The sequence below is a fragment of the Taurulus bubalis genome (assembly GCF_910589615.1).
Source record: "Taurulus bubalis genome assembly, chromosome: 1".
In the NCBI taxonomy this organism is placed as follows: domain Eukaryota; kingdom Metazoa; phylum Chordata; class Actinopteri; order Perciformes; family Cottidae; genus Taurulus; species Taurulus bubalis.
This window is the reverse complement of record NC_136589.1, coordinates 12,894,507-12,918,458: the sequence shown is the minus strand read 5'-3', so window position 1 is coordinate 12,918,458 and position 23,952 is coordinate 12,894,507. Positions and strand designations below refer to the sequence as shown.

The 23,952-nt window shown below is 41.3% G+C and overlaps 4 protein-coding genes across 5 annotated transcripts in view; 3 read left to right on the top strand and 1 right to left on the bottom strand.

Moving 5' to 3' along the window:
- Positions 1 to 7,618, top strand: cdkl1 (cyclin dependent kinase like 1 (CDC2 related kinase); the record flags this gene model as incomplete). 2 transcript variants are annotated; one of them, XM_079217696.1, is made up of 9 exons in its annotated part: positions 1 to 168; positions 1,872 to 1,993; positions 3,776 to 3,848; positions 4,199 to 4,289; positions 5,190 to 5,390; positions 5,953 to 6,035; positions 6,246 to 6,302; positions 6,689 to 6,850; positions 7,517 to 7,618. In XM_079217696.1, the coding sequence occupies 9 exons, from the start codon at positions 1 to 3 to the stop codon at positions 7,616 to 7,618; spliced, it is 1,059 nt and encodes a 352-aa protein (XP_079073822.1). The 2 variants fall into 2 exon arrangements, with proteins under 2 accessions (XP_079073822.1, XP_079073821.1); XM_079217695.1 differs by having other exon boundaries at positions 5,953 to 6,104.
- dmac2l (distal membrane arm assembly component 2 like) lies at positions 7,615 to 10,904 on the bottom strand (the record flags this gene model as incomplete). Its single annotated transcript, XM_079217714.1, has 4 exons — positions 7,615 to 8,645; positions 8,792 to 8,963; positions 9,669 to 9,877; positions 10,810 to 10,904. The coding sequence occupies 4 exons, from the start codon at positions 10,902 to 10,904 to the stop codon at positions 8,531 to 8,533; spliced, it is 591 nt and encodes a 196-aa protein (XP_079073840.1). The 3' UTR covers positions 7,615 to 8,530.
- A 380-nt stretch (positions 10,905 to 11,284) lies between these two features.
- Positions 11,285 to 17,025, top strand: l2hgdh (L-2-hydroxyglutarate dehydrogenase). The gene is made up of 10 exons (XM_079221586.1): positions 11,285 to 11,403; positions 12,548 to 12,663; positions 13,133 to 13,284; positions 13,427 to 13,558; positions 13,647 to 13,809; positions 13,911 to 13,945; positions 14,038 to 14,205; positions 15,207 to 15,364; positions 15,519 to 15,650; positions 15,838 to 17,025. The coding sequence occupies exons 1-10, from the start codon at positions 11,318 to 11,320 to the stop codon at positions 16,031 to 16,033; spliced, it is 1,338 nt and encodes a 445-aa protein (XP_079077712.1). The 5' UTR covers positions 11,285 to 11,317; the 3' UTR covers positions 16,034 to 17,025.
- Positions 17,026 to 18,051: 1,026 nt separating this feature from the next.
- sos2 (son of sevenless homolog 2) overlaps positions 18,052 to 23,952 on the top strand; it is a gene marked incomplete at both ends in the record, with an annotated part of 31,415 nt that continues 25,514 nt past the window's right edge. The window contains 1 exon segment of the mRNA XM_079224090.1: positions 18,052 to 18,135. Coding sequence (XP_079080216.1) covers positions 18,052 to 18,135 — 84 coding nt within the window.

The window sequence follows — 23,952 nt, the reverse complement described above, 5'->3', positions numbered from 1 at the left end:
ATGGAGAAGTACGAGAAGATCGCAAAGATCGGAGAGGGCTCATACGGCGTCGTCTTCAAGTGCAGAAACAAAGACACGGGGCAGATCGTCGCCATCAAGAAGTTTGTGGAGTCGGAGGACGATCCGATTATCAAAAAGATTGCACTGAGGGAGATCAGGATGCTGAAGGTGACAACACATTAATATCCATAACTTCCTCTGGGTCTTCTCACAAAAAACCTTCACTGACATTAAACTGATGAAGCAGTAATTGCGTTTCTGCAGGAAAGGTTTAGTCGAGATAAAATGCTCAATGTTACAATTATGAAATACAAAGATTTTGACTTTGTTAGTTACATTTTCACAGTACATCACCTTTTAGGGGAAAATACAACATAGTGAGATAAAGTACAAAACAGTGACATACTAAATAAAAACTAACAAAGTGAGTACAATTTAGGTTTATCTTGTTCTGAGAATAAAAGCGCTGAAAAGTCCAATTTTGTCCAATCAAAAAAAACTAGCTTTGCATTCATTTTTTTTCATTTTTCTTGCTTCCTTACCAGTTTTAACTTTTAACTTTAAATTAATGCAAACTAACATGAATATTTTATGAAACTAAATAATATTATTTCTGTTTTTCTATTAACAAAACTAACCTTTAAGCTTTTATTCTTTGTTGTTGTCAGAGTTCAGTCTATTATCCTTTTGATTCACTACTACTATATATTCTACCTTGGAAATACAATATAACGATGAACAGCCAAACAAAAACCTACTATAATAATACGAAGCAACACCTTTTTTATATTTGACCTTTTTAAAGATGCAAATCCTGTTTATAGCGTCTTCGTTCTCTGCCAACAGCCGGCAGGAGGGACAGACGCAGTTAATTCTGCAGACAGAGGGGAGGCATTTTTGTAGCTGCTGCACAGAGAAAAGAGCAGCGATCAAAAGAGGTTTACAGGGTTGTAATCAAATGAAGTAAAAGCTCTGCAGGGTCCGGACCCACTGAAGGACCTAAATTAGGATGTGAAATGTCTGTAAAAGGTAACAGGAAATGAGAAATTGAAAAAGACTTAAGCACCAAGTCGGCACAATTGTTCTGGCTTGTCAAAGTGTGTTTGGCTATAAAAGTCTGGTTTAGACTTAGACATACAGATAAATATCCAAGTCAGTGAATTAATCTCAAATCATTAAGTGATTAGAGACTTAATGATTTTATCTTGGAAATAAACAACTGAAACATCAGACAGTAAGTTATTAATCTTTTTTTTAAAATCTTTTATTTGTATTTTTTTAAACCAAAGGCTAAAACCTGTTTTTATGTTTCCTAATGATTATCAAAGATAATAAAGGTACAGTTGTTGGTGGTTTAATTAGTCATGCGCTGGGTGGGAGTGTCCGTGGCCTGCTGGACACCAAGAGCTCATAAATAGGACAGGATGGGGACAGGTCGTCAGGGGCAACAGCTTGTGTATTACCATCTGTGAAGAGTTTAGTGTGTTTGATAAGAGCAAACCACAGATGGGGCCGTTCTCTAACCAGCAGGCTTTACTGGTTCACTAGTTTTACTGAACTTGTATTTGTGTGGACGTCACTGCAATTCTCCGATAGAATCCGAATCAGCTTTATTGGCCATGTGTGTTTACACATACATGGAATTTGACTCCGGTTTTACGTAGCTCTCATCGTACATATATAAATAATATATACAATAAACAAGATAAATATCAAAAAGACGATTAAAGACAACAGAGTAGTGCAGATGGAGGTGTCGTCTGAATTGTTTATTAGATTGACTGCCAGTGGAAAGAAGCTGTTCCTGTGTCTGGTGGTTTTGGCGTCTGTGCTGAGACCGTCTTCTTCTTCTGCGATTTGTTTCCCTGCAGCAACTGAAACACGCCAACCTGGTGAATCTGATCGAGGTGTTTCGGCGTAAACGCAAGCTTCACCTGGTGTTCGAGTACTGCGACCACACGGTGCTCAACGAGCTGGACCGGCACCCCCGAGGGTGGGTGTGGCTCCAGAAGATAACGTATCTGGTTCCTTTACTTATACCTCAGTGGAGAAATACTTTGTGACAAGTCAAAATCATCCATTCAAAATTTGGCCCATTTCAGAATAATGTATATTATAATATTGGATTAAGTACAGTAAACATTTGATAAAATAGTGAGAAATGCAAAGTACAAACCCCCAAATGATTCAAATTAAAAGGAATAGCAGCTGATCAAAAAGTTGCCAAGTATTTTTTGCCCAGTCATTTAATCGATTTATCATTTTAGCTGCATGTGTGCAAAAATCTTGAATTGTAAAGTAATTAATGCTGTGAAATAAATAGTTGTCTAATAGTAGTAGAAAGTACAATATGAAGAACATGCATGAGAAGACAATAATATACTTGGTTACATTTCACTCCAGAAAACCCTTAATATTTTAAAAGAAATATTCAAAAACACTTTTGATGACTCCCATGTCTATAATGCCTTAGAAACATATAATCTGCTCATACATATTCAGAATGATTTAAAGCAATAATCATAAAACCTTTTAATTATGACTTATAATAGACTTACTTATGATTATTGTTATAAAGTATTGTGAATGTAGAGTGCTTGTAACTATAATTATACAGTGCTATAAGTAGATCATAACGCTCTAATGGTAAGTATGTTTATAATGCATTATAGAAATATTTGTACTAAAACAGAATTAACGATTTCAACCGCTCAGGCCAAGACACTTGTATTAGTAATGCAATACAAATAACATACTTGAGCTATTTGAGGACTTTTCCTTCTATGAAATGAGCTCACAACTTGACTGTAAACTCTAACACGCTGAGAGAGCGAGAGCATGAATCTGAGTACGGTGGCTTCTGATGTGTACTTTCTTTATTATCTCTACATTACGTGTATACCACAGCGTACACTGGTCTTTGTCCGACTCTGACGGGCACAACGCTCGTCTCTCGGGAAGCTGACCCGTTCGCTGTGGAATGTTTACAGTGATGCTCTCCCAGAATGCATTGCTGGCGGGGAGCAGGCGGGACTCTTTAGGCCCGGGGCCACATTTTACACGGAGTGTTTTCGCTGTCTGGCTCCCCCCCTCTGGTCCTGGCCTGTAGCCTCCTGGACACAGAGGGTTCAAAAGAAGAGACAACAAAGTGGGGCGAAGGGGCGGAGTTTGTCATTAATTGCCCGTCGCAAGGCTCGATTTAGCCATTTCCCCGGCAACACGGATGGATGGCGGTCCCTGACCCAACAAAGCCTCAGTGTTGAGTAGTGGAAACAGGACCGCTCACTATCCTCCATAGAGAGAAGAGATGTCTGGAAAGACAGCAGAGATGACGGCAAAAGTCAGCTGAAAAAGTTATCTTTCCGTCCATTCTTCTGTTGTTAGATTCATCTTTTCAGATTATTTTGTTACGGTTCCTCAAAACCCAAAACAAACACATCTTCGTCGTCCAGAAACGTCCTGAACACAGCAAAATAAGAAAATACTGGAGATTATTTTGTTGTATACGTCATTTTGTTTAAACCTTAGTTTGATTAAAAACAAAAATATTTGCACATTATTCTCTATCTGGAAATCTTCTGGAGCTTTCAGCCACATTTCATTGCCTTCATCAATACATGGCGTCTGGTGAATCATCAGATGCTTAGTTCCATTCAGTGGATCTTTTTTGTCAAGCTTCTATTTCCCAAGTCAATACTGGATTTGAAACATTTATTTTCTATTGCTCATTGAAGTGATTAATCAACTAATCGTTGACTTCCTTCCTGTCTTCCAGAGTCCCGGAGCACCTTGTGAGAAGTATAACCTGGCAGACACTTCAAGCTGTTAACTTCTGTCACAAACAAAATGTAAGTGAGGTGACTCGTTCTCGTTGGTTTCTCCTCGTACTTGTCTCTCCATGAAGAAAAAAGTGTGTTTTCAGTTGTCGACGCTTCCCTTCAGCTTGTTTTTGAATTCCTCCGTTCTCCTCCCACCAAGCCCTCTGCTTTATGGCTTTTTTTATAACAAGAATTCCTTCCCCTTGGCTGAGCAGCAGTTAATGTATCACCTCGACACAACAAATGCTACAAGGGCCCCCATTTAACAGCACTGTCTCTCCTTTTACGGTTTCTCACACGGCCCCCTTTTATTCTCCTCACAACCACAAGTATCTGAGTCTCAGTTTAGGGAGTTCATTTGACCATTTCTGTTCCCGCAGTGCATCCACAGAGACGTCAAGCCGGAAAATATTCTCATCACCAAACACCAAGTCATCAAACTCTGTGACTTTGGCTTTGCAAGGATTCTCAGTAAGTTTGAAGCCTCACTAAGCTTTTGCTAACAGTGCCATCTGGTGGACACTTACATATCGCATTCAGGGGTGCTGGCTGTGTAGTATTTAAAGCCTTTAAACGCTGTGTGCTTCAGTTGTGCAGGTGAAAATGTTTTAGTCTACAAGAGCAGAACTTTATAATCATTGTTTTAAAATGTTTTACTTTTTCCAGCCACAAAATCATGAATAGTTTCTTGTTTGGTTCGAAATGCCTCCGTCTGGACCACACATTTCATTCACTGTATGCAGATGGAGTGATATATTGGTTTATTAAATACATTTTGTGATTTAAAAAAAGTTAATAAATTATGATTTGTGTATCATGACGAGCATCATTCTTAAAAATAAAACGGACGTTTATCAAACTCAAAGTTCTGTTACAATTTGATCAGATGAAAGTGAAGAATAATTTAAAGAGCAGTTGTTTCTGATCTGGACTCAGAAAATAAATCCCCCCAAGATAAATATGAGGAGTCACAAGATGATTCAAAACATTGAAATGAAGAAAAACATTTTTTTTCTTTTCTGCACTTTCTTTTTCTAGGAAATATGTATAGTTAACCTCTCCAAGCCAGATAAAAATATCCAACTGTAACAATGAGCGAAGGTAAATTACTCTTAGATCCAAATGCTTAGTCATATGTACCCTGATACAAGCATTCGTTTTGCTTTAAACCCAAAGACTTTCGGAGCTAATTATTAAGATTGTATCGGACATTAATATGACATTGATCATTAATAGTGGAAACAGAACATGTACAAAGGGGTTTACAGTATTTAATATTTATCATTGTATGAGAGGCTACACTAGCATAACCATTTGATACAAATTAACCCAGTATATTAGTGTCACATGGTATATGTTTCCTGCCTCCAGCTGGCCCATGTGACTACTACACAGACTACGTGGCCACTCGTTGGTACCGGGCTCCTGAGCTGCTGGTGGGAGACACTCAGTACGGCCCTCCGGTGGACGTCTGGGCGATCGGCTGTGTGCTCGCTGAGCTGCTGTCAGGGATGCCGCTGTGGCCCGGCAAGTCTGACATGGACCAGCTGTACCTGATCAGGAAGACTCTCGGTAAGCCAATCAGCCCGCTGCAGTTCTGGAACCCGCGGATACAAACTGTACACAGTGAGAAATATTTCAGAACGAAAACAACAATATCTCCATTAAAAGGATAACGTTGTCATTTATTGTCTTTCATTGGAACTAAAGTGTGATTTAAATGGTGATGCATGGTTGTCAGGCAATTTACACAATTAAACATAAAAAATGTAGATCTTTAAGTGTTCATAAGCCTAGAGCTTTATAATTTACTGCATACACAATTCACTTTTATGCAATCACTCATCACAAAACATAAAGCATGCAAATTTTTCATGAAAATGTTAACAGATACATTAGATATGTAGATTTTAAAGTATTAATATGGATTATCTGGATTTAAATTGTCACAGATGTGAGAGTAAAACATGATAAAGAAAGAAAAACATCTTTCCACTGTCATTAATGTCTTGTGAAATTTGAGGTGGATGGATGAAATTGTAAAATATCTCCAAACGAATGATAATACTGAGCATGAATACATCCACAGGAGGAATTTGAGACAGATTATGTTCATCTTTCTTGTCCTCTGCAGGAGATCTGATCCCTCGCCACCAGCAGGTCTTCAGCAGCAACCAGTTCTTCTGTGGAGTTTCCATCCCAGAGCCCCAAGAGATGGTGAGACACACATATGTGCTACATGAGCTGCATTCTGTAAATTCGTTGTGTAAATTTAGTTTTCAGGATGTTTTTTTTCAGTTAACTCGGCACACAAAGATTAAATAATGAAGACGTTTGTTGAGGGATCACAAGAAAAGTGAACATAAACATAAAAAGCAGCACAATCACAAAACAATACTGCATCTTTGTCTTTTTGTCTTTGCATAGGAACCTTTGGAGCAGAAATATCAAAATCTCTCACATCAAGCTCTGAGTCTCATGAAGGTAACGATGTCCAAACTGCAGTATTACAATCCATTTCATGTTTTAATACACAATACATTGACAAGCTTTGTAAATTCAAGTTTGGATTTTAATCCACTGAAATGTTCTTTTTTTTTTTAAATAGATTTCTTTTAATGTTTTAAGAAAACAGGAAAAGTATGACTTGCATTACATTTGGGGACATCAAATCAGAAACTATGTGCAAAGAGCTCTGACGTTCCCAAACAACCAGAGTAAATGCTCCATTATGCTTAGTTGCTTGTATGATTCTGGCCATAACCAGACAGCTGTATTTGATGGTCATTGAGAAACGGGATGTCATGGGGTCAACTGGCTGTCCGGCCTTGACGTCTCCTGTCTCCGAGTTAATGGTTCTGATGCTTTAGGGCTGTCTGAGGATGGACCCATCCGAGCGGCTGACCTGTGAGCAGCTCCTCCAGCATCCGTACTTTGACAGCCTGCGAGAAAAGAGCTGCAGCACCTCTCGAGAGCAAGACCGCTCCAGCAACAGGAGGACGCGTTTACCTCGCAAACACCTCCCCCCCGGGGTCAGTAGCCCCTTAGAACACCAATGAGCTGCCACAATAAGGGCTGATGTCAGTGGGTTTTAAATACTGCAGTCTGTTGTAGAAATCTGCAGGCAAAATATTGTTTTTCTCTGAAAGAAAATTCGGGGAAAATCAGGTATCAAAAGCTTCAATATATTGACCTAAAATTGAAATTCTCAAAAGGTTTAAAATATGGAATTTACTGATCTTGAAACCTTGTAATAGTCAGAAAATTAGAATCATATTAACTAGAAATAACATGACATTTAAGAGTCTCAAAGAACATTGGTGACTAATCTAAACTAAAACTAATAGAAAAGGACGCAGGTGGGAATGCAGTGCTACTAATTGATTGTGTATTTTGAAATGTGTGCACGAACCACCCATTGGACGAGAACTTTTCCCCGACTGTTCCCAACCTTTTAGCTGATTAAGTAAGATGTGTCGTTGTAGAATACACTCTAGATGAATGAAACTACTTCTGGACCTGCATTCTCAGAATAAGTGTCTTCATTTTTAAATAATCCTTAAAAAAAACAGTGAAGTTGCATTTTACAACCAGAAGGAACTTGATATATTCACTAGATCTAAAATAATTGTGTCCACATACTCTCAAAATGCTCTGAAACTCGTCGCTGAAACTGCATTCATTTTTCCTCTATGCAGTATTTGCCACAGCTGACCAGCAGCAGCATCTTCCCAGTTTTGGACAACAAGAAGTACTACAACAACCTGCGCAAATTCAACTATCACCTACCGAACATCTGAACTGGAGCTGGATCAAACCAACAAGCAGCCACTCCTGAGAACTGCAGATTCTGTTAGCACCGTGTTTTTTTTTTTTTATGAGAGGATTCAACCACAGAGGTTTTTGTTCACCACGTGGCTTTGTGTCGAGTGACTCTCGATACTGATGTCAGTCTATGCACTATATCTCAACACATGTTGGGTCACGTATGTTGCCTCCGTTTCAAGCTGATTTTATAAAGACAAGGAGCGATGCTCTGCTTGTAATCGCTGAGTAGACTGAAGGTAAAACTACGACGTACTGCCTTCCCTGGTTTGCCAAATGTATTTTTTTTTATATAACGATGGACTATTTAATAAGAGTGTCATGGTTTTTAGTAGTGAGTTTTATGTTACGAGTAAGTTACAATGTAGGACACAAACTTTGACTCATGAGCATTTCTGAAACTATTTATTGACGCCGGGAGTGAATATTCCTTTAAACCACATTCAGTAGCATAATGCAGTAACAATAAACACATTGTACTCATCATCTCTGGAACTTTGGTGCTCTGGATGTTCACAGCCATCTGTCTGTCCTCAGATATTGTACAAATGCCAAATGAATCTGAAGAGAAATGATGGAAAAGACGCAAAGTCCTTTTGCATTTTCACAAATTGTTTTTCCTCTTTGTACCCACATACGGAGTAACCTTTATTACCATGAATGTTGAGAATATAATAAACTACATAATGGTTAAATCTATTGAGAAAAGCTGCTGTCAACAAAATAAAGTGCTTTAACATTAATCTTAGCCGCTGTTTCTTCATTAAAGCTGAACGGTGACACAACTACGAACGACCTAATGATTCATGAAATAAACATATGCATATACAAGCCCTTTAGAACAAGACGTCCATGTTTTACGATTATGACAAACAGGGAGTTGTTTCTCAGTCCAAGTCAAGCGATATGTCCAGACGTGGGAGAGCCGTCTGTAGTCTGTCAACTGTCGTCTGTCTGTCTTTGATCCCCGGAAGATCACTGAGAAACAGATGCTCCAGATTCCTGCGTGGAATTAAAGCATTAATTCAAATGAGTAAACTAAAATCAGCAACATAGATTAATCTGTTCCATTTAAACACATTTTGCAACAGAGAAACAGATGGAACATGTTTAATTGATTTTTTTTTTTTTAGATGGTGAAGACTCACCTGAGCTGGTGCAGGGCGATGAGGCCCTTGTCGGTCACATTTCCACACGACACCACCTCCATCCTGTTCAAAGTCTCCTGCAGGTTCTCTATCGAGCTCAGCCTCTCCAGGCAGCCGTCCTCGATGTAGTTGCACTTGTTGAACTTGATTTCCTCCACGTGTTTCAAACCATCTAGGGGAAAAAAACGCAAGATCAGCACACTCTCCTGATTACATTTACAGAGGCAGAGAGAGAAGAGACTTCACTAAAAGTGTATGTCATCAGTGACGGTGCCGGCTCTGTGTAAAACCCGCCGGTCTCTTGCGTCACTTTTGGATAATCCGTCTGGGAAAGATGCACTTATGCCATCGCCTTTCCTTTCTTGTTAACAAAGAGGGGAATCGCTTTCAGGTCAACAGTCGAGGTCAAGCTCATGTTAACATACTTGATGCAAAATTTACACTTTCTGAGCCGAGCTTTAATCTTTGATTAGAGCCGGCTCTTTAGTCTGGTAATCCAACATCGATAGGCCGGATCGAAACCTAACACTGTCTCGGACCTGGCCAAAATATTTACACAGAATCGAAGGCTGATTCAAATCACGATTTTGCCAATTTTGAAGGCTCTGTTATTGTACAGCCGCATTGAGAAGTTTGTTCAATGAAAAACTGATTTTGTAGGAAAATATTTTTATAGTACATAAACCCGTTGTATTTAGTGGAGATTATGGCCTTTAGAGCCTTTGGATCTAAGCATAGCAACATTTTCTCTTAATTTTTCATCTTATCACTAAATTAGTTTTCTGGTTTTACTCTTGTTAAAAATGCAGGTGAATGGAAATGAGTGGCACAATTCACAAGGAGAGGAAGACAATATTCTCTGCGCTGTAACACTGACCCAGGTGGTCAAACCCTCTGTACATGATGCAGGATTCAGTGGCGTCTATGGCCTGGATCTTGTATCTGCCCAGAGGCCCGGTTGGCAGTCCGTTGTAGTCGTGTTGCCAGCGATCGAAACCTTGAAACCTCACTTTGGCACCACATCTCAGCAGCCACTCTGCTGCGGCTCGGTCCGGACCGACAGCTTTGATCCTTTCATAGTCCACCCTGAGTGAAGAACAACACCAACACTCAAAGTACGAAAGACACTCATGACATGTAAAGTGATGGGCCACACAAGACGGAACAAGAGGGCTGCACTGGTAAAGCCAGAGCAAATCACCCACTATTTGGTTATTTATCAAGTAAAATACCACAATGGCTGGTTGTAACTTCATGAATGTGAACATTTGCTCGTTTCTCGGCCAGAATACTTTGGGCGTTTGTTTTTTGTTTTTTTTTACAATTTATGGACTAAATTATATATAAAAAATTAAAGAATAGATTTGTTACATCTGAGATCACAAAAACCTAAAATTCTCTGACAATACATTCAGCGACACAGAGCTGGATAAGATATATTGTGAATGTGAGATGTTTATAATAATGTTAAAATATAACCTGAATATCATTTTCTGGTTGTAAAGGCAACAAACCATACATTTCTTTGTGACCATTTTGCAGTCGACTGATTAATGTATTTTCTACTGTGTGTTTCACAGCTATATAATTAATGGTTATTTTAGCACCCCAAAAAATGACTTTAAAGCATCTATCGCTATTGAAATAGTCTTGATTTTAAATTTGTCATTTTAATACATACAAATATTGTCATAACAAATACAACATATGCACCCTTATTGATATAAATGGTGTGCACAAAATATTAGAAACACTATTCAATAGCAACAATTATAAAAAATAAAAAACTGAACATTACAACCTACATGAAGTCTGGATTTATTGCAGGACTAGACAGCTCTAGCTTCATCAACTGAGTGTAAAGAGAACATAGTTAGTGTAAACATAGTGTGCGTTTATGTTAGATGAGTGTGTTGAGTGCTTTGTCAATGTATAGACTGTTATTAACATGTCTGTTCATATATTGCTGTGCAGCCATTAATCCATATATGATGGAACCATTAATAACGTTGTCTCACTTGTTGAAGACTGCATTGAGCCAGCCCCAGAAGTGTCTGCGGCTCCCCTCCCTCTGACCCACAGCAGACTGCACAACCCTCGACAGAAGCCTCATATCTGTAAAAATAAATAAATAATAATGACTAATAAATTACACCACCGTACTTCTATTATATTACCAGTAAACTACTGTTTAAAAAAACGACTGAAACTGTGACGCAGCGGAACCAGATAAAATAATGTCACCTGCCCTCCAACAAGCAAGCAGGACTGTTTACAAGTGAGACGCGGCCATCGCTGTGACCTTTACGCCGGTGACGTAAAGGGTACGCGCTCTCCTATTGGCTGAACCGACACGTAACACGGGGCGTGGAGAGGTCCCTTTTTAAAAAAAAAACGATTTACCAGAGCAATGGGAGGTTTGCAGCCGCAACAGGGAGGAGGTAACACACAACACAACTCAAGGAAGTGTTTCTGTCATTTGGACGATGAAGAGGCGAATGTGAGGTGCTTCCAGACGCTGTGATAATGATCCGGACACTCAGCGGGACGACTCTGAAGGCTGCCGGGGCAACGCGGCCGATACAGGGCGTTACAACAAGAGGGCTGCACAGGTAAGACTCACGTTACAGGGAAGAGAAAGCGGGCTGGTGTGGTTTCAGACACACGAGAGGAGTTCAAGCGAATATGCCTACGTGTTAAATGGGGTTAAGTTTACTCACTAACAGACGGATAAGTTAAGAAGTGTGTGGGAGGGGGCATTGTCAAGGGCATTCTGCACCAAGAACCAGTTTGCATAACGTTCCTGCTCTCTGCAGAACCTGACCTGCACACCAACCGCCTCCACTTTGTTTATGTACACAAAACATGTCTGTATGCACTGTGTAACTCCCCAAACATTGCTGCTGCAGACACATTTGCAGGCATTTTATTAAAACTGTTGTCAAAGCACCTGTAGTCTGACTGTCCGTCCAGGTGTGAGTCACTAGTTTTGTGTGAGCTGTTCCTTCAGACAGACATGCCTGAAGCATGTGGAACCTATTAGAATGACTCCAGGGGCTACTCTGGAGGAGTGGCTCCCCATCTTATGTAACGGAGCCCCTCTCCAGGCTGCCTCAAGTAAATTGAATGAAAGATGTTTCATAACAATTGGCCAACTTCCCCTCTTGGTTATGAGTCCAGCATAAATACCAGAACCCAGTTTCAGCACAGATTTAGTTAACGGAACATTTGCAGACACAGATAAGGCGCTTCTAAATATTTTCACTTTGATTTATTGGTTCCTCATGACGTGGAGCGTAAAAACACTTTGCCTGGCTGCCAGTTTTCAGAAATGAAAACAAGATGTTGCCTTCTCCCAGTGTGGTCATTTGTAATGTTCTCCCGGCCTTGAACATTGTGTTCTTCCAAAGGCTTCCTTATGTGAGTTGGATACCCTGCAACTGCTGTTTGTACTCTGAGCTCACCCACGAGACAGTAGTTTGTGGTATTTGGGTTCGTGTAAAGACTGTCTTGATCAGACAGAGGTGCATATTGTCTTTGTGGATCCGAAAAGTCTGTTTACTGTAGCACTTTGGTGATTAGTCTCAAAGGTCTATTGGCTCCTAATGCCGTCATGCACATTTGGACATTGAACCAGTGACCTAAATGTTCTGTTTTGGTTTCGCCATTTCGGAACTTGTAAAGCTGGCTCCCTTATTGGTGACCAATTTAAAAAATGTAAATGTCAGTGACCTTTTGGTGTCGTCTGTATTTCAGCGCGTATGATGTGGCCGTGGTGGGGGGCGGCATCGTCGGCCTGGCAACAGTCAGAGAGCTAATTCTGCGACACCCGTCCCTCCGCTTCATCCTGCTGGAGAAAGAAAAAGAGCTCGGTGAGTGGAGCCCTGAAAGTTGTCAGTGTGAAGGAAGACATCCATGTGTTTTTTATAAAGAGCTAAATGTTTTTGCAGTGATTTAACGCAGTTACACAGTGAGGTCAGGGAGTGATTGGAAAGTGACACAGTTTTTATTGCATTGAACAACGACTGTGAGGGTAAAGTGGAAGGTAGTTTTAATTTTAGATAAGGAATTATAACAATGCCTTTGTGCTGCACTGGTCGCCCATTGAACTCCAACAAACGCCCTTAAACTTGAAAGTCAGCCATGTGACCTTGTTGAAGTGCTGAAAGAAGTTTACATTTGTCTTTATTTAAAGGACGACTAAAGCACACGTCTATCCTGAGCAAGAAGGGCTTGGATGAATATATTGAATATTACAGGATGATGAAACACAGTGGAAAAGACTGATGATATTTCTGTCGTCTTGTTCCTTTATTTGTCGGTCACTTTCTGTCTCACCAGCTGTGCACCAGAGTGGGCACAACAGTGGAGTCATTCACAGCGGGATCTACTACACGCCGGGGTCGCTGAAGGCCCGCCTGTGTGTGCGAGGAGCCACTTTAGCCTACGAGTACTGCGACAAGAAAGGACTCCCTTACAAGAAATGTGGAAAGGTCTGTGTTTGCATTTTGACCAGATGAAATACCGACCACATAACATGACAATATGCATGTAATACAAACCCTGTTGGTCAGGAGCTGCTGTTCGGAAGGTTGTGTTGTGCCTATCTTGGTTTTGATCGCTGTGTTTCTGCAGCTTATCGTGGCTGTGGAGCAAGAGGAGATACCCAGACTGCAAGCGTTGTATGAGCGCGGCATGAAGAACAACGTGCGTGACCTCAGTATTGTCGACGCCAAGGGAATCCGAGAGCGAGAGCCATTCTGCAGGGTAAGAGTCTCAGAGATGCTGTTGTTGTTACTACAAAATAAAAGATGGCTGCGGCAGTCTGTAGTCTATCTTTACGTTGTCGTTGCAGGGTATAATGGCCTTGGACTCGCCTTACACCGGCATTGTAGACTGGAGGATGGTGGCTCTCAGGTACGGGCAAGACTTTGAGGAGGCAGGCGGCACGGTGGTGACTGAATCTGAGGTCAATGACTTTTCCATGGCCACGGAGAGTCCAGCTGGGACTACTGAAGGTAAGAGACGGCTTCTGTACATCCATGCGGCAACACAGTCACGATTAAACAAGAGCCGCAGAGTTATTTAAAGTTGAACTCTTATATTTTTTTATTTGCAGGAATGAAATATCCAATTGCAATCAGAGACAAAAAGGTAAGAAACGAGCGGCACACACAAAAAAGTGCCACAACGTTTTAGATTGTGTTCACCTTGTTTCCATCGTTTGCATTGTGTTGCTTTCACAGGGTAATGAGGTGCGATGCCGCTACGTCCTGACCTGCGGCGGCCTGTACTCTGACCGTCTGTCACAGATATCTGGATGCAGTCAGGAGCCTCGGATCGTCCCCTTCAGAGGAGATTACTTGGTGTTGAAGCCAGAGAAACACTATCTGGTCAAGGGGAATATCTACCCTGTAAGTCTGCTCAAGAGCCACATGGCCAACTTTGAGTTATGTAATCCCCCTGGATCATGTGATCTGCAGATGTTTCTCAGGGCATTCCAGCACTGTGTAAAATCTCCCTCACAGCTGTACATTTGTAGCAGCCCCAAGTGGCAGAAAGAAATGGTTATTTGAGTTCTTGAAAAGTCTGTAGAAATTCACAACCTAGTTACAGGAATCCTTTAACTTGAGATCTAAAAGCAGCAACTTCTTCTATTTTTATATATATATATATATATATATATATATATATATATATATATATATATATATATATATATATATATATATATATATATATATATATATATATATATATATATATATTCAATTATTGGTACATTGAGTCCAGCTTTCTCTGGAATGAGCTTCCATTTTCTGCCAGTTATAACAAGTTTGGATTCTCCCTAATGTGTGTTAAATATTTGAAGGTCACCCCATACCTGACTACTGATGTTCAGCTCCAGTTAATAGAAGAATAAATTATCCTTCATTAATCCCCTTAGGGAAATTCTTCTCTGCATTTGACCCATCCCTGGATAGGGAGCAGTGGGCAGCCCTGTGAGGCGCCCGGGGTAAATCATCATCAGGCTGTAATCATTGAGCCTGCAGATAAAACCCTTCAAGGTTCAAGAACTCAACAAATCCAGACCTCAGACCCCGCAGCAGGCTTCGGCATAGAGAGCTTCACCTGCAGAGATTTAGAAAATATTAGATAATATTAGAGTAGAGTTACTTTAACATCATTTTCAGAAGCAGGTGGAAGCAACTAAGAACAGAAGTTGTTTACATGACGATTATGAATCCATGGACAAAGACTAATTGATGCAACTGAGCGATCAGCTGGCACATCTGCTGTTTGTTAGTTTCCTTTCTCCTCGATCTACTCCTGATGAGGCTTTTAATGTAGAATCAATAATAATGCTTCATTGTTGCTTCTTCCTTTTTCGTTTCTGTAAACGATATACGTTTAGGTCCCCGACCCTCGTTTCCCCTTCCTTGGAGTTCACTTCACCCCGAGGATGGATGGAAGTGTTTGGCTCGGCCCCAACGCAGTCCTCGCCTTCAAACGGGAGGGTTACAAACTGTACGACTTCAATCTTCGAGACTTTGCAGATGCACTCTCATTCAGGTAGCACTGATAATTGTATCTGATCTGGTTCAAGTCTTTGTGTATTATCCTGGAACTGCATTTTGAAAAGAGACACAGATTCTGAAACATCTAATTAAAGTGCTGCACAGTAGGTGATAACTGAGTGTTTAATCGGTGTTTCTTTGTCCCGCAGAGGCCTTCAGAGGCTGGTGATGAAGAACATTACCTACGGGATTGGAGAAATGTATAGAGGGGTTTTCATCGGTGCACAGGTTAAAATCCTGCAGAAGTACATCCCGGAACTCTCACTGAGCGACGTGCTCAGGTAGAGCAAGAATACAAGACCTAAAACATAAATAATGCATGACCATTACACCTTATGCTTCAGGTGTATGTTACCAGGAGCACATCATGTAAAATCAGTCTGTGATGCTTTACCAGCACAAGTAAGAGTGTGAATGATGTGATTCAAGACCGTTTCTTTTCTGTAACCCCGGTGGTTTTCTCTGCAGGGGTCCTGCAGGAGTTCGAGCTCAGGCTCTCGACCGGGACGGAAACCTCGTGGACGACTTTGTGTTTGACGGCGGGGTCGGGGACGTGGGCAGTCGGGTGCTCCATGTGCGGAACGCTCCCTCGCCGGCGGCCACCTCCTCCCTCGCCATCGCTGAAATGGTTGCAGACGAGGTGGAGAGTCGATTCGCGCTGTAGAGCAACATGGCAAGGGCTGAAGGAAGAAACAGAAACTCAGAATATTTCAGCTTGAGGTGTCAAAGTGAAACTGTGTTGTATCAACCTATCACTACTTCTGCATCGCTGTCATCATGGAGAATTTTCATTTCAGCTTTAATTTACTAGGACAAAGGAATATAACTTTGGCTTGATATTTTTTACTTGATGCTGTTCGAAGTTGCATCTTATTTTCATGCCAGCACATTTGAACAGTTTCCTGCAGTACATTACTCTATTAAAAAAGTGCATCATAAGCTACATTTTATGAAAATATTGTGAAAAAAAACAGTTCAGCTACAATAATTTTTTTGAACATACTGTTTGTAATTTGAACATAACCCTTTTTATAGATTGACCTTTACAGATTGATTTTTAAAATGGACATTTTAAATATATATTTAGTATGGAATTTTTCTTTACTTTTGGAAGCCGTGTGTGTTTTGTCTGTTTCGACAATATAAGAGCAATTTATAACTGTCATTTGTATATTTTATATATATATATATAAAATAAAACATAACATGTTTAAATGTGAAAAGATGATGATCATTGATATTTTTGTGCCAACAATCAGTCTGAGAAAGGTTGGTGTTGTTTTTTCAAAATTGTTGAAACTAGTTTATGAAGAACTTTTTTGTCTGCCAAATAATTTAAACATAAAAAAAAACTATTTAAAATCAAATCAACAGCAAATATTTCAGTATTGTGTCACATTTACATTGATGTAAACTGAGAACACTTGATAACCCTTTCTGGTGCTGTTTTATTAAAGCAGTCCCATTAATTCCTGAAAGAAGCACTGTTTCAGTGTGTCCACAAGGAGGCAGGATCACAGCAACAAACGTACTGTATGAGCCACAATGTCCGCTCAAAGCATGATTAATTTTATGGTATTGATAAAGCTAATGTTTTTTTTATGGTTTTATTGGAAATGATTGTGAAATGATGAAAATAAAGAATGTATTTGTATCAACCGGTATTTTGTCAAAAGCGTTTGTTTCAACTTGTGTTTTGTAAACTTCCACCAGGAAAGTCGACTTGTTTAATTACATGATCCATATGTGTCCTCAATCGTCTCTCCGCACTGTCGGACTCACAATATGTAATGAGACAGAAGTCCGGCCTTGTTTTTCCTTCTGTCCAATAAAATGTGAAAATTACGCAGCGTGCGTGCGTGACAGCGAGCGGACGCGCGGCGCAGAGAGCAGCAGACAGACAGATAGACAGGCAGCCAGACAGACAGACAGGCAGGCAGGCAGGCAGCGGAGTTGGTACGAACATCTTCGACTTCTCAAACCCCCCCAAAAAAAACACCTCCTCCTCGACTGCTCTTCAGCCGCGCCGCAGACAGACATGCCTCGGACCCGTCGCTGTTCTTCCGGGGGGAGGGGGCCGCGGGATTCACGTCGGATTTAGCCGTCTGATCTCTCGGGACGAAGATGCCCCAAACGCGAGGCGAGCAGCGAAGAGGAGAAAGTGAGCCTCGTTTGTGCCACAACATAAAACTCGGGAGCGCATCAAAGGCCGGCGGCAGCCTGTAGCGCCAGTTAGCTCGTCGGCTAACCGTTACAGGTGTTAACAGCGGATCGCCCCGAAAAACGTGACGTGTAGCTGCAGTTAGCCGAGCTCACGCCTCGGGACCCTACGCCGAACTTCATGTTTGTAGTATGAGCTTTTTTGGAGAAACGGAAAAGTGGCCAGAATGACGCTTAGCAGCGTTGTTGTTAGCCGTTAGCTCGTCCCGTGTTTATAGCCGCCGAGCTAGCGAGGTAACTTTACAGCTACATGTGCTTGTTTCACGTCGGAGCTCCGGGACTTGCAGCGCGGTTTAACGATACTCATATTTTTACAAAGCGAGACAGTTTGACTTTTTCCTCCCACCCCCTCCACCCCACCGTGCCTCTGCCCTGGACTGACCCCCCCCGCCACCCCCACCAGGACTATCTACCCGGGGCCGATGCTGACAGTTCAGCCCGGATCACGGAGCCGCTACAGCGATGCAGCCCCAGCAGATATACGACTTTTCAAGTGACGAGAACAGTCACAAATGGAGAGGCCTCTTCGTGCAAGCTTTGCGGAAGGTAACGACACGATTGCTACACTTATTAATCCTCGCAAAGTCACCGACCATACGTGTCCCCCATACATTCACTCGTGTGTGTGTGTGTGTGTGTGTATGGGGACATGGAGGCTACGTCACTGTGCTGGTTTCTTCACGAAACCCAAACTTGTGTCACAAGTTGCCAACGTGGGCTCATCAACAGCCAAATCAAGTATACATTTTCATATGAGTGGCGTTGTGATGAGCAATTCTACCTAATATTCATGGAGCCAGCAGTGAATGCCCCTGTTGATTGGAAAGTATTTCATATTTTGTTGATCACAAATCATCACAGCAGTCGTTTGTTTGTCAATGTGGTAACCGCTATCTTCATCGTCTGTGTCTGTTGACACAATTTAATAATGTTCTCACTCAGGTTCCCCATATTAACTTTTACCCTAAATATTTTGAAGAAGTTGTCAAGTGTTGCCCAGTTAGCCCGGTGTCTTGATCTGTTTGTGGTGTTCCCTGGTTATGAGGGTAAACAGCCTTCACTAATAACTTACAGGATGCTGATCTTACCTCTAAGTTAAATACAACTGAATCTGCCCTGAAACTGCTGCCTTGTAACTGGAAGTCTCTGTCTGTGTTGTGCCAACCTCTTTTATTTGTTCCTCATTTGCTCTTACCAGCAAAGATGTCTCATTCTTGCAGAGTACAGACCTCGGGCAGCTTCTTTTTTTTATGCTGCTTACATGTCAAGTTACTCTCCCTTTTCCAAAGAAATGTGACTTAATTCTCTTTAACCTAATTGAAACTTTCAGCACAGGAAACATTTTAATTGTAATGTCCTTGGTCAGCAGGACTAACTCGTATCAGTTCCTTTTTGACTGTCCCTCTCTTTCTCTTTTCTTGCATCATCTTGGCTTCTCCCCGTCATGACCAGGTTTATTTTCTGTATTCTGACCCCCCCCCTCCCAAGCCTGTTTTCTGCGAACCTATGAAAGTCTGGAACTGAAAAAGATTTCACAGCTCCTTTCATTTCATTGTCAACTGTTTTGGCTTAATGTTCTATATGTTACATGCAGAGCCACACTGTTTAGATACTGGGAGACGCTAAAAGCTCTGCATACTGCTTTCGATTTGAAAATCGGCCTGTATGTAAACCCACAAGGGCCTGTCAAGATTCCTTCATATGTTTATGTTTCCTGATGCATTTGGAGCTCACAAGAGTCACTAATGGGCATAGACTGTTGTGGCAATGCCGTGTTGTTGTGCAAAGTAGAGATGGGACATCTTTGGCTCAGTTTCCATACTTTTGGGATACCTGTGCTGTGCTTGGAGCAACTAATACATGCTCATGATGCAATGGTACATTAGGATGGCACGGTAAGAAGTGCTGCTCGTGACCTAAAGGATATTTGAGTTAAGCCAAACCACAGCAAGCACTTAAGACCTACACCTCGTAATCCAACCAGTTCACTGTTCATGTTTCTCCATGTATGATGCATCATGCTTCAAACTTATCCTCTACAAAATATACATTTACCACTGTTGATCAATATTTCTTTAACACAGTTTTACCTGACAGTTGTTGAACTTATTAAGACAAGACTAGGTGTAGTCGGTGTTTATAATGGAGTACTAAAGTAGAAACTTCTCAGCGTGTTGACTTCTTCAGAAAGAGGTTAAAACGTCATGTTTTATAAGACTGCAAAATTTGAGTTCCTGAAACAGATGTAGAAGTACTACGAACCAAGTTTATTTTCATAGCATGAAAGATTCATGTCTGTAACCCAAAATAGATTTCTCAGTGTCGCTAACTTCTTGAACTGTGCTTTGATGAAGTTGTTTAACTACCCTCTTTGTTTTAAGTGCAGCTAATCAAGCTCCTACTTCCGAGACCCGTTATTGGCACACACAATCTGCTCCTCCTTCCCTTTTCAGCCTTTGTAGACTTCATCAAATGGTGACATGGACTTTTAATGCATTCATTTTTATAAACTACACATATTTAGCCATGTAGCAACAGTGTGTTTTATAGATAACGCAACACTTGCGTTTTTTATCCATAACGCAGTAGAGCTGGTGCAATGAATCAGGTGAAACTGAGCGAGCAGGTGGTGGGCCGCGGTTTCATTGTCTCAACTTGTTACACAACTGCCGGAGGGAAAGCCTGTCAGAGATTGACGCAGGAGAGGTTTGTTATGGTTCTGACAGACTGTGACTCGCTGTTTTTCACAGCTGTCCACTGGGGGGTTTCCTTGTCAGAAGGAGCCATGGTGGATGACTCCATCCCAAAGAATGATTTTGGATTGTTGTTGAGAGGAAGGATGAAAGCAAACTTGTTAATGGGTAGGGAGGTAACTTTGTGATCAACCAGGGAGGGAGTTTAAGAAGTGTCACCTTCAGCTGATGGGTGGCCACCTGAAGCATTGCGTCATAAATGAGACAGACATATCCAGCAACAGTCTATATGTACAAATATTTTACAGATTGTTGTGAAATCAGAAATGTATCGCCAACTATTTTGATGATCATTTAATCGCTTGTGTAGTTTAACAAGCAGAAATATCAGATGCATATTCTCAAATTTGATGATTTGCTGCCTCCTCTGTTTTATATCATCATAAAGGGATATTTGGGGATTTAGGACTATAGGACAGAAAATGCAATCTGCAGACATCAACATTGCCTCTGGGAATGTATAGTCTTAATGGTGAATTGATAATGAAAGCAGGCAGTAGTTACAGGCCTGAATGATGGTACTTTAGCACTTTTTTATTTCTTTCTATTAACGAAAGGTGAGTTTAACTGCACATCTGGAATGATGAGCTGCCTCTTAAAGGCGGGGACATAGAAATGGAGTCGGAGTAGAACTGACATTCACATTCAAATCAGCATAGCAGAATGGTAATAGTGGCGGCCATGTTTATGTGCCATTGCAACGGTTGTAGCGGGCTAACTCTGTGTAAACCGACTTATGGCAAGTCGTGTATGCATTCGTGCCGGCGGACTCTTTTATCTAGTAGAAAGAAAGTCTGACTTGATCTTAAGAGACATCGATTCGGCTCTGTGATTACCTCTGCACACTTTAATGACATGTTTTGTGTTTATAACTACTAGCAAAAACCGTAATTTTCTTTTGTGCTCGTCAAATGACCACGGCATATTCTATTTTAATGGATGTGAAGGACTTGAGACTTGACGTTGTATTCATCAAATACATCGACATGCCAGTTTGGCTGCGGACCTTTCTCTCACTTGTTTCCTGTCACCCCCTCTAATATTGTATAAGTGAAGACACTGAACAAATCGGTTTTCATGATAGAATAAGGCTTTTATAATATCTACATGACATTTCACCATGGTGGACCTCAGTGTTTGTCTCTGCGTGTCCCTGCTATTCTTGATCCCCGCGGCTCGTGCCCGGTGATTTGCAAGAGAGTCATTTGGCCCCCGACGTGCCGGTGTTGATAATAACTGTGCATTCCCCGGGTCTGCTGTTTCGCTGGCATCAAGAGGAAGGCCAGAGCTTTGCTGGCTACGGTTTCATTCCATTGCCATGTTGAGTTAGCGCAGCGCAATGCTGCTGAGTTCACAGGGCTTCACAGGCGTGCGCCCTCTTTAATTTTCTCAGCCTGAGTAGTTGCTTAAAATTCTGGCCGGGTGACTTCACAACAGGCCAAAACTTACAGCTGAGGTCTTTTTTTATTTCAGTCAGTTGGTCTTGCCTCCACTTTCATCCGGGCTAGACGGAGCTGTTGTCACTTCAGAATTAGATGGATTGACTTATTATAAGCCTCCACTATATGAGGTAAAGCTCAAGGGTTCCCAAATTCTAGAAAGTCGAGAAAGTAGTTGTAATATTTACGAAGTGCCTGGAGACTGGTCTTACTGTGTTACGGTTTGTTTTATTTTTATCTCATCATTGATCTGTCGTCAAGCTGGATAAAAAAAACTTTCGCTTAAAAGGAGTGACTGACCCGGTGACCTGAAGCGACTCTGCTGTGATCTACTCTGGCAGTGTTTTACACTAAATAAACACTTGATTATATCTTGCTGCCGCCACAATCAAATATCAGTATTGTCTCTGCAAGTCATATATTTCTTTTTTTTTTTTTATTGAATTGGATCTCTGTAAGTTAAAAAATAAAGTGCACTATAGTCTTCAAACAGAAAATAAATACAACTAATGTGACTGCAACTACCTTTTTAGTTCACTTTTTCTGAATGTATTTGTTGAGCAGAGTTGTATATAATATCTTTTTTACAAATTTTAATTTTATTCTCATGCATTTATGAGAGTGAGAGGATGAGGAGATCAAGTATGATATAATGCAACAAAGGTCCCATGGCTGGACTCGAACCAGGGATGCTTCGCTCTTAGCACTCGATCGTCTCCTTAATTAACAATGAAGTGACACAAGCTGCAGCCCATCAGATGAGCTTCGTGTGTCGATCGGACAGGATGCTCCTGGTAACAGGTTGCTCCTGGTAACAGGTTGCACTTCCTGTGCACCGTGCCGTCTGCAGAGTCAGTGCCGATTAACACACACGTTCGCCACCCTTCCCAGAATATTGAATAAGGTCTGCGTACGTCAGTCCGTCCTCAGACGGAGGATGGGCGGAGGGAGGCAGGCAGGGGTCACTGGGTCGGGTCAGACTGGGGTCATGCCAAGGCCACGTGCTGTCGACAACACGTCTACCAGCCATTGTCTTCATGGTGTGAATGTGAGGAGGGCTGGTGAAATGTCAGCAGAGCGTGTGTGTCTACATTTAGTCTGGATTTGTATTTCCTTGTTGTGTACATGTATGTATGTTTGTCATCCACCTTGTGCGTGTGTGTCCAAAGATAACGTGTGTGTACGCATGCGTGCGCCTGTTGTCTCAAAGTTGATCTCTGGCTGGCCCATGGTTCCCCAGACAGTCTGGTTGTAATGGCATATGATGTCATGGCATGAATCACAAACAGTGACACATGCTTGGGTATAATAACAAGACACACACACAAGCCATATTACCTGCAACCTGAGCCTGATGCAACCCCTTATACACAGCCAGGAGAATAATCAATTGAATTAGAAATGTTAACCCTGTATTAACACCGTCTGGCCTCTATTATTACCTCCAACTTTTTGGTTTTTTTGCCACTAGCGCACACAACACCTGATCCCTCTGTGTGTGCGTGTTACAGTTGAGACATAAAGGATTTTAGTTTTACCAATGTGCAGGCTGAGTAAAAATGTGGCCTGCATCTCTTCCTTGACCGTAGTACAATGAGTAACTACACAGTTTCTGAACTACTTTGTCATAATTGTGTGTGCACGTATCGGCTGCCTTGCTACAGTTTCCATGACTGGCCTAATACTTATGATGATGTCGCACTTTTGGGGTAATAAAATCTTCTTTTGAGGTAAAATGTCCGCGGTTCGGAGATTTGGAGAAATGCTGTGTGTGCTTTTTCCGTTTGAACGATTAGATTTTCCCCCTTAACTTTCACTTGTGAGCTTCACAGTCCGCTCCATTGTTTTCTGTCGGATCTTATTATTTCAGCGTGTTGTGGCAGACAATGTTACTACTTTACGTTTAAGATACTGTGTGAATGTACCTGCAATGCTAAAATGTGCATTATAATTTACATTTAATACACTATTTTGTTGGTGCAGTGGCACCGATCTGTTCTTTAAGCAAAGTCCTGTGTTTTATCCTTCTGACCGTTTAGTACGTTCTTTGATCAGTTTTAGAAAATGACATTGAGCCACTTCTGCTCTGTGTGTAAATTAAACCGTATCATCAACAAACCCGTTGATCATTTTTCTTCCCGTTATTCTGTTTATTGTTTCGTATTTAAAAT